The sequence below is a fragment of the Colobus angolensis genome, unplaced genomic scaffold (genome assembly GCF_000951035.1).
Source record: "Colobus angolensis palliatus isolate OR3802 unplaced genomic scaffold, Cang.pa_1.0 Scaffold39, whole genome shotgun sequence".
NCBI lineage: Eukaryota > Metazoa > Chordata > Mammalia > Primates > Cercopithecidae > Colobus > Colobus angolensis.
Genome location: NW_012117265.1, coordinates 2,060,396 through 2,070,815, shown reverse-complemented (window position 1 = coordinate 2,070,815; position 10,420 = coordinate 2,060,396). Strand labels below are relative to the sequence as shown.

At 53.4% G+C, this 10,420-nt stretch overlaps 1 protein-coding gene across 2 annotated transcripts in view; it reads right to left on the bottom strand.

Moving 5' to 3' along the window:
- The window catches only part of KANK2 (KN motif and ankyrin repeat domains 2), a 32,196-nt gene that overhangs the window by 7,040 nt on the left and 14,736 nt on the right, over window positions 1-10,420 (bottom strand). For both annotated transcript variants that reach the window (XM_011954818.1, XM_011954817.1), the window contains exons 5-10: window positions 7,581-7,748; window positions 7,373-7,475; window positions 4,907-5,146; window positions 4,196-4,283; window positions 2,793-3,012; window positions 1,452-1,594 (exon numbers count right to left, since the gene is read on the bottom strand). In XM_011954818.1, coding sequence (XP_011810208.1) covers window positions 1,452-1,594; window positions 2,793-3,012; window positions 4,196-4,283; window positions 4,907-5,146; window positions 7,373-7,475; window positions 7,581-7,748 — 962 coding nt within the window. The remainder of the gene's footprint in view (window positions 1-1,451; window positions 1,595-2,792; window positions 3,013-4,195; window positions 4,284-4,906; window positions 5,147-7,372; window positions 7,476-7,580; window positions 7,749-10,420) is intronic.

The window sequence follows — 10,420 nt, the reverse complement described above, 5'->3', positions numbered from 1 at the left end:
AAAAAAAAAAAAAAATAGAGAGGAGGTGTGGGAGGGGGCATCTCTAGGTTCCTCAGGCTGGTCTCGAACTCCTAACCTCAAGCAATTCTCCCGCTTTGTTTTCCCAAAGTGCTGGGGTTACAGGCATGAGCCACCTTGGTGAGCCTCACCTTAATTGTTTTGTTTTTTTTTTGAGATGGAGTCTCGCTCTATCACCCAGGCTGGAGTGCAGTGGCGCAATCTTGGCTCACTGCAACCTCCGCCTCCTGGTTCAAGTGATTCTCCTGCCTTCAGTAGCTGGGATTACAGGTGCATGCAACCATGCCCAGCTAATTTTTGTATTTTTTTTTTTAGTAGAGAAGGGGTTTCACCATGTTGGTCAGACTGGTCTCGAACTATTGACCTCATGATCCGCCTACCTCGGCCTCCCAAAGCGCTGGGATTACAGGCGTAAGCCACCGCGCCTGGCCAATTTTTTTTTTTTTTTTGAGACAGAGTCTCACTCTGTAGCCCAGGCTGGAGTACAGCGGGCGATCTCAGCTTACTGCAACTTCCACCTCCCAGGTTCAAGTGATTCTCCTGCCTCAGCCTCCCGAGTGGCTGGGATTACAGGCATGTGCCACCATGCTCAGCTAATTGTTTTATTTTTTAATAAAGACAGGGTTTCACCATGTTGGTCAGGCTGGTCGTGAACTCCTGACTTCAGGTGATCCACCCACCTCAGCCTCCCACAGTGCTGGGATTACAGGCATGAGCCATGGCGCCCGGCCTTAATTTTTTGAAAATGAAGCCACTAAAAAAATCTCTTGGAAATTAAAACAAAAATCAATAAAGATAAAGCAGGGTTATGCCTGTTATGGCCTGTCAGCTCCCTGTTTTGTTCCTTTGCTATCTTCAGGCTGTTGGCAATCCCTCTCCTCCTCACTGTCCCCAGTGGGTCCTGGCTTCCCTGCTCTTTTGCCCACACACCTGTCCATAAGCCCCAGTCACCTGCACAGTACCTGTTTCTGCTTCCTAACACACAGCCAAAGGGAGCGCTCAGACCAGGAATCAGGCCACGCCACTTCTGCTTAAACTCCCCTGGTGGTTTCCTGCAGCCCTGAGTCCAAACTGGCTCCAGTCCCGGTGCTCCCTGAAATGCTTATGGCTTGAAGCACGGGCTAGTGAGTGAGCTTCAGGAGACCATGCCTGCTTGTTCATTATTTGAATCCCTAGTGTCCAGCCCAGGGAACCCAGCTGCTGCTCAATGAACTGTCCAGCAGGATGTGGGATGGGGTCATATTAAGAAAGGTAAGGACCCCCATATCCTCCACTCCTTCCAGTTTCCACAAGAAGGTCCTGTGTCAGAGACAGCCTGGCCATGAAGAGCAGAGCTCTGGAGCTAGACCACCTGGGTTTGGGCCTGTCACTCAGCTGGGATGTCATAAAGGAGGAAGAGCAGCCTGGTTCTGCAGCAGCAGGGGGTCCTATACCTGGCTGGCTTTGGCATTGACGTCGCCGAGCCGGAAGAGCTGAAGGACAGTCTCGATGTCGTCCTGGGTCTTCAGGGTGGCCAGAGCGGTGAGCATAATAGGGCTGTAGCCAGCACGGTTCTGTTTGTCCACCTTGCAGACACCTAAGAGGGGTGGTGTGAACCCTCAGACCAGGCATCTCTGCTAGTGGACTGCCCCAAGCAACGTGGGTATCACGTCTCCTCCATCAGTCTAGGCATGCCCTAATCCCTCCCTTTTCTCAGAGGACCCCACTCTACCCCAGAGGCCTCCATCTCCATTGGGTCACCCCATTACACCAGGGGCTCCTAAAGTTGGAGACAGTCCCTCCTCCGTCAGATTTGGGGCCCCTGATGCTGGCATCTATATTTAGGGCTGAGAATAGGAACTGGGTCTCCCCTGTTAATTTTGGAACAGCCATTTACCCTCAGACTGGCCCATGTCTCCCCCCATCAGATTGTGGGCCCTGAGTCCTTCATCAGCCTGGGAGGCTGTCTCCCCCAGTCGAGAGGGAAGGGCAAGTTTCTTCCTGCTGAACTGAGGGCCACATCTTCTTTCTAAGCCTGAGACTTGAGGACACATCCTTCTCTTAGACCAGGGATCCAGAGATGTCGCCTCCATCATGCAGGCGTGTTTGGGGATGCTGGAGGGCCACACGTTTTCCCTAACATCACTTCTGCCTTTTCCATTATTGCTGGCTAAAGGTAGGGCCCGTGCCTCCCCCACCAGACTGGGAAGGCAGTGTCTCCTCCATCAGACTGGGAGGACAGCATCTCCCGCATAAGACCCAGAGGGTAGAGTCTCTGCTATCAGACTAGGAGAGTCATGTCTCCCTCGTTAGACTGGGAAGGTGGTGTCTCACTCATTAGACTGGGAGGGCAGTGTCTCCACCATTAGACTGGGAAGGCAGCTTCTCCTCTATCAGACTGGGAGGGCCACATTCCCCCCACAATGAGCTGGGAAGGTGTCTGTCTCCTCCATCAGCCTGGGAGGGTCATGTGCCCCCCATCAGACTGGAAGGGTGGCATCTCCTCCATCAGACTGGGAAGGCAGCATCTCCTCCATCAGACTGGGAGTGCCACATACCCCCACCATTGAACTGGGAAGGTGCTGTCTCCTCTATCAAACTGGAAGGCTGGTGTCCCTCCACATCTGATTGGAAGGTGGACTGGGAGAGAGGTGTTCCCTCTATTATACTGAGAAGGCCGCGACTCCTCCATCATCTTCCCCGTCAGATGGGAAGGGCAGCGTCTTCCCTATCAGACTGGGCATGGCGGACAGCCGGCTGCTTTACAGTCGCCTTGTCCTCCCCGCTGGGCTCACCGCTGTCGAGCAGCTGCTGCACCACGGGGAAGTTGGCATGAGACACGGAGTAGTGCAGCGCCGTGTTGCCGTTGCTGTCGGCGATGTTGACCACGTAGTCCAGCAGCCGCGCAGACATGGCCCGGAACGTGACCAGGTGCCGCCGCACCAGCTCGGGGTGTGCATCGCTGCGGCAGGCCAGGCGCAGCCACTCCTGCAGCACTGTGGTGTAGGCCACTTTCTGCAGGCGAGTCACGTGGGAGAGGACATGAGGGCAGGGGAGGCCCACTGGGACACCCCCAACCCCAGATGGGCCCCCTGGAGCAAAGCGTGGTGCCCTTGTCCTGGAAAAGGATCTCAAGGGAAGTGCAAGCGCTCCCAGAGGGAAGTATAGACATCTCTGTCGCAGTAAGACCCTTGGAGTGGGGTGTGGACTTTGCAATCCCCAACACGTTCCCCGAGGAAGGTGTGAGCACCTCCACCCTGGATATAATTACTCTGTCTCTCTCTCTCTTTTTTTTTTTTTGTGAGACAGAGTCTCATTCTGTTGCCTAGGCTGGAGTGCAGTGACATGATCAGGACTCACCGCGGCCTCAACCTCCTAGGCTCAAGCCATCCTCTCATCTCTGCCTCCCAAGTACCTGGGACCACAGACATGCACCACTATGCCCGGCTAATTTTTAAAAGAATTTGTAGAGGCTGAGTGCAGTGGTTCACGCCTGTAATCCCAGCACTTTGGGAGGCTAAGGCAGGTGGATCACTTGAGGTCATGAGTTCGAGACCATCCTGCCCAACATGGTGAAACTCCGTCTCTACTCAAAATATGAGAAAATTAACCAGACATGGTGGCACACTCCTGTAGTCCCAGCTACTTGGGAGGCTGAGGCAGGAGAATTGCTTGAACCTGGGAGGCGGAGGTTGCAGTGAGCCAAGATTGCGCCACTGCACTCTAGCCTGGGTGACAGAACAAGACTCCATCTCAAATAAATAAATAATAAAATTAAAAAAAGAATTTGTTTATAGAAATGGGATCTCACTATGTTGCCCAGGCTGGTCTTGAACTCCTGGCCTCAAGCGATCCTCCTGCCTTGGCCTCCCAAACCAACAGGATGACAGGCATGAGCCACCACGCCCGGCCCTGGTTATAATCTCCAAAGTCAAGTGTAGGTGCCCCAAAAGGGAAATCTGGATGCCCCGCCCCTGAAGCCCTCAGGAAGAACAGCAACCTAAGGCCAGACTTGGCCAGTGAGTGTTCGTCCTCCCCATCTCCCTGGCCTCTCTCCAAGGCCCATTACTTGAGCACCACCCACCCCCAAGCTCTGGGCTTGGGTCTCAGGGTCCCCACTAGGCAGAAGCAGGAAGTCACTGAGGAGGATAAGAGGCCATGGGTGGGGTGGAGGTAGTAGTGCGGGTGGGGATCGTACCAGCTCCCGCTCCGTGAGGGCGTTGGGATTGTCCAGGTACTTTTCCAGGGCCAAGCAGGCTGAGATGAGGTCAGGGCTTAGCTCCATCCTGCCAGGAACAGACAAAGCAGGGGACTAAGTAAGCCCCCAGCCCCCTGCATTCTCCCCCAAAATCCTCACATCCCGCTGTGGTGCCTGGGAAGGGACTTGACATCCTGCACCACGTCACTCACACTAGGGTCACCTGAATGGTGGCATCTCAGACCCTCCTTCACCCAGGACACACATTTACATTGCACCCCAAGGGGCAGATGTGGGGTGCACGCAGACCCCCAAGGGAGAGTGGACCCCAAGCCAAAGTTGATTCCACATGCCCACCGGCAGATGGAAAATATTTCCCAAGGGCAAATTTTTTCACCAGGGGAATGAAAAAGAGACATAAATAGAACAGGCAGGTAGAGGAAACGTCCCAAAGTAGGTGGGTGACTTCAGGATAAACTTTGGCTGGCCCCCCAAATCCTAACCCCGGCAGCCCAAAATACTTCCACCAGGCCCTTTAGCAAAGCCTCCAGAACTTCAGATGCCCAGAAGGGGCAAGGGCTCGTTTGCTAATTCAGACTAAAGTATGCATGACTGATAGGAAGGTCCTTCGAAGGGCTTGAATGGTGGGGTTTGAGGCAGAGGTCATCCACCCCCGGCCCTGCCTGAATCCCTCCCACCCAGAAAACGGACCTGATCTCCTCCTCCGTGTTTGATCCTGATGCCCCCTCAGCAGTGGGTATGTGCTGAGATTCTCGAGATAGCTGGCATTCCTGCCGGCTAGTCTTGGCCACGGCCGTCCCTGCAGGCCTGAGCTGGGGGGCTTCGGCCACACTCGGAACCCTCTCCCTTGGCTCTGGGGCCTCGTTCTCGGTGCTGTCGTTGTCTGAGATGTTCTCTGCCGTGCTGGAGTCCTCCGATGATGACTCATACCTGGGGAGGAACGAGTGGGGTAGGGGAGATGCTGCAGACGGGATGAGAGATGGTGGGAAAGGAAGACAGGAATCCGGTGACCCGACCTCTGTGGGCCTCAGCTTCCCCATCTGTTCAATGGCAGTGTTGACATTCCGGGGCTGTGCCATGTGGTTTACAGCAACTGGTATACAGTAAGCGCTCAATAAACATTAGCAGTGATTGTGATCATGCCTGGGGGGAGGGGCACTGCTTTTCACCTGCTGCCCTTTGACACTTCTAGCATACCCACCCTCTTTTTTTTTTTAAGACACAGTCTTGCTCTGTTGCCCAGGCTGGAGTGCAGTGGCGCTCACTGCAACCTCCACCTCCTGGGTTCAAGCAATTCTCCTGCCTCAGCCTCCCGGGTAGCTGGGATTACAGGCGCCTGCCACCACGCATGGCTAATTTTTGTATTTTTACAAAAATTACAAAAAATATTTTGTAGAGACAGAGTTTCATTATTTGGCCAGGCTGGTCTTGAACTCCTGAATGCAAGTGATCTGCCCCCCTCGGCCTCCCAAAGTGTTGGGATTACAGGTGTGAGCCACTGCGCCCAGCCATATCCCCAGCCTTTTTAAGATAGGGTCTGACTTTTGCCCAGGTTGGACTGCAGTGGTGTGATCTTGGCTCACTGCAACCTCTGCCTCCTGGGTTCAAGCGATTCTTCTGCCTGAGCCTCCCAAATAGCTGGGACTACAGGTTCGCACCACTGTGCTCAGCTAATTTTTGTATTCTTTTAGTAGAGACGGGGTTTCGCCATGTTGGCCAGGCTGATTTCGAACTCCTGAGCTCAGGCGATCCGCCTGCCTCAGCATCCCAAAATGCTGGGATTAAAGGTGTGAGCCGTTGCGCACAGCCGCCTCTAGCCTTTTCTTTTTGAGACAGAGTCTCGCTCTGTCGCCCAGGCTGGAGTGCAATGGTGCGATCTCGGTTCACTGCAACCTCTGTCTCCTGGGTTCAAGCGATTCTCCTGCCTCAGCCTCCTAAGTAGCTAAGACTATAGGCACCCACCACACCCAGCTATTTTTTGTATTTTTAACAGAGATGAAATTTCACCATGTTGGCCAGGCTGGTCTCAAACTCCTGAACTCAAGTGATCTACACGCCTCAGCCTCCCAAAGCGCTGGGATTACAGATGTGAGCCACTGTGCCCGGCCACTTGGAACCCTACTAAACACAGGTGATTCAGACCTCCTGTTCCACTGCAAATAGGGCGCTCTCCTGTTTCTTGCTGGCTCTGGACAAAACCTAATCAAGCTTCTAGGCTTGGCATTCAGGGCCCCAAACCAATCATCACTCCCTGTGCCTCCCACTTCTCGTGTCACTCTGCTTTCCCGCCTCTGAGCTTTTACCCACACTATGCCCCTGCCAGGAGAGCCCTCCCCATGCCCTCTCTTCGCCTTGCTAGCTCCTACTTCTCCTGCAGCACCTGCGTCTCCTCCTTCTGGGACTTCCTTAGGGCCACCTGTGTCTTTCTTGAGGCCCGGTACCACCTGAGTGTTCCCCATCATGGCTCCAACCACAACCTGGTAAGTGGCTCCAACCACCCATCGGTGCCCAGCTCCCCACTGGACCAGGAGCTCTATTAGGGCAGGAAGCGGAGTCCGGCACCTTCTGTGGGGTAGAGCTGTGCAGTGGTTACACCTCGAGTTCTTTTTTTTTTTTTTTTTTTTTTTTTTTTTTTTTTTTTGAGGCGGAGTCTCGCTCTGTCGCCCAGACTGGAGTGCAGTGGCCAGATCTCAGCTCACTGCAAGCTCCGCCTCCTGGGTTTACGCCATTCTCCTGCCTCAGCCTCCCGAGTAGCTGGGACTACAGGCGCCTGCCACCTCGCCCGGCTAGTTTTTGTATTTTTTAGTAGAGACAGGGTTTCACCGTGATAGTCAGGATGGTCTCGATCTCCTGACCTCGTGATCCGCCCGTCTCGGCCTCCCAAAGTGCTGGGATTACAGGCTTGAGCCACCGCGCCCGGCCAACACCTCGAGTTCTTGAGCCAGGGCACCTGGGGCTGACTCCTGGGTCACTGAGTGAGCTCCAGCAATGCGCTCAGCCTCCCCGTGCCTGAGTTTCCTCATCTCTGTATTGTGGTTTGATTAAATGAATTAATCAAAGCAAGGGGCTTGGAATGAGGAAATTAGGAGGCTCTTGTGCATGGATGAATGGAGGAGGGGCAGGAAGTGTGGGGTAGGGAGGGTCTTCTCCTCTCACCCGCCGTTGACCCCCACGAACTGGAGGCTCCTCCGGTGGGCTGTGGGGTCTGCAACCTCCTCTTTCCGTTTCATGATAGATCGCACGCCTGCTGGGGGCCCGCCTGGAGGGGAGAACAGAGGAGGTGTTGTGAGACGCCTTCAGGGCCAGACTCCAAGCCGGTGACATCTGGGTGCCCCATCCCTCCTGGCGGCCACCCACCACTTACCGGCGCTCCCGGCCTCCTCGGTCTCTCGGGAGGCTGCTTGCCTGGTGGGCTCCCTGTGGCTGGTATCCTGGGCAGGCTCTCGGCCTGTGGTCTTCTCAGGCTGTGTAAGGGAGGCTACCTTGGACCCCGGGGGTGACGAGGACGATTCGGCAGGAACTTGTGGGAGGCCTGGAGGGACAGGAAATGAGGTGTCTGCTCTTGGTCATAAAAGCCAAACCACCACAGCCTGATAGCTCCTGCCCTGTGGGTCATAAACCCTGGGCCAGGAGCTGTGACAGGGCTGATTTTTGTGTTACCACATCCAGTCTTCCTTGCCCTCGAAGGGAAGTCGGATTATTACAGATGAGGAGACTGAGGCGCAGAGCTGCCAAGATCACCCCTTAAGCAGGTGGCAGAATGCAGTTCCAACCTATTTGGTGCCTGCCCAGCAGCTAGTCAGCAACAAGTGACAACCCTGTGGTCCTATATTCCTGGCTCGAGCCTGAGTGATCTCTAAAAATAAGGTTCGGCCAGGCACGGTGGCTCACACCTGTAATCTCAGCACTCTGGGAGGCCGAGGCGAGCGGATCACCTGTGATCAGAAGTTCGAGACCAGCCTGGCTAACATGGTGAAACCCTGTCTCTACTTTAGCCGGGCGTGGTGGTGCACACCTGTCATTCTAGCTACTCAGGAGGCTGAAGCAGGAGAATTGCTTGAACCTGGGAGGCGGAGGTTGCAGTGAGCAGAGATGATGCCATTGCACTCCAGCCTGGGCAACAGAGCAAGACCCTGCCTCTTAAAATAAATAAATAAATAAATAAATAAATAAATCAGATAAAAACACGTCTTCGCTGCCGGGCCTGGTGGCTCACGCCTGTAATCCCAGCACTCTTGGAGGCTGAGGCAGGCAGATCACGAGGTCAGGAGTTCAAGACCAGCCTGGCCAACACGGTGAAACCCCATCTCTACTAAAAATACAAAAATTAACTGGGCATGGTGGGGTGGGGATGACTGTAATCCCAGCTACTAGGGAGGCTGAGGCAGGAGAATTGCTTGAACCAGGGAGGCAGAGGTTGCAGTGAGCCGAGATCACACCACTGCACTCCAGCCTGGGTGACAGAGCGAGACTCTGTCTTGAAAATAAAAAAAAAAATTAAAAAAAAACACATCCTGACTAAAAAAACAAAACAAAACAAAAGACAACAAAACAAAACAAAACACCCACCCAGGTTGGTCTGAGGACAAAGGTGACTTCCTGGACGCTGAGGTCCTGGACTGCCAGCCAATAGCGTGGAATAAAAGTCCAGTTTCCTTTTCATGTAGCCACCAATGTCTTGGAATCCACTCAGGTCCCCCCAGGCTGCTTTTTAAGACAGGGTTTCACTCCCTTCACCCAAGCTTGAATGCAGTGATGCAATCTTGGCTCACTGTAACCTGTGCCTCCGGGGTTCAAGTGATTCTCCTGCCTCAGCCCCCTGAGTGGCAAGCAGTAAAGGCACATGCCACTATGTCCGGCTAATTTTCTGTAATTTTTGTAGAGATGGGGTTTCACTATGTTGCCCAGGCTGGTCTTGAACTTCTGAGCTCAAGTGATCTGCCTTCCAAAGTGCTGGGATTGCAGGCTGAGCAGCACCACCCAGCCCATGCGTGCCTTCTGTGTCAGCATTTCCTCGGGGCTTCCCCCTCCTGTCCCGCAGGGCGCCAACTCTGAAGACCAGTTAATTTGAATTCCCTTTAATGGATAAAAAGGTTGTTGGTTTTTTTTTTTCTTTTTCTTTGTGACAGGGTCTTGTTATATTATCCAGGCTGCTCTTGAACTCCAGAGCTCAAGGGATCCTCCCACCTCAGCCTGTCGCATAGCTGGGATTATAGGCGTGAGCCACTATGCCCAGCCTTAAATTTTTTTTGCCATCTACAGTGACTTAATGAGGCCCACAGGCAACATTCAACTTTAGTACAGAACGGTGACCAAATGCTGGACACAGGCAAAGAGTAACATAGACAGGGCTGGTTGCATGAGACACTTGGTCATCAGCATGGCCAACAGCATCCCCAGACCAGGGTGTGGCCAGCTCAGACCACATAAAACATAAAAACCATGCCAGAGCCAGGGCTTGAACTCATAAGCAGGGAACCGAGCGAGAGCAAACGCCAGTTGCTATGTCAGTCTCTTGATTTTTCTTTTTAAACTTGGCAATAAATTCACATGAAATAAACAAACATACTGCGTGGCCAGGAGACAGATTCACAATGTCAATCTCTGCCCAAAGTGCAGGGCGCCTAAATTGAAATCCTGGGAGAGGCCGGGCGCGGTAGCTCACGCTTGTAATCCCAGCACTTTGGGAGGCTGAGGCGGGTGGATCACTTGAAGTCAGGAGTTAAGAGACCAGGGTGGCCAACACGGCAAAACCCCATCTCTACTAAAAATACAAAACTTAGCCAGGCATGGTGGTGGACATTTGTAATCCCAGCTACTTGGGAGGCTGAGGCAGAAGAATCGCTTGAACCTGAGAGGTGGAGGTTGCAGTGAGCCGAGATCATGCCACTGTACTCCAGCTTGGGGGATAGAGCGGGACTCTGTCTCCAAAAAAAAAAAAAAAATCCTGGGAGAGCCAAAAAATGAGGTGGAGCAATGTTATGCTAAGTGAAAGAAGCCAGATGCAAAAGGGACAAAAACACTGCATGATTCCATTCACAGGAGGTCCCTAGAGTTGCCAAGATTTATTATTATTATTATTATTATTATCATTATTTTTTTTGTTGTTGTTGAGACTGAGTCTCGCTCTGTCGCCCAGGCTGGAGTGCAGTGGCCAGATCTCAGCTCACTGCAAGCTCCGCCTCCCGGGTTTATGCCATTCTC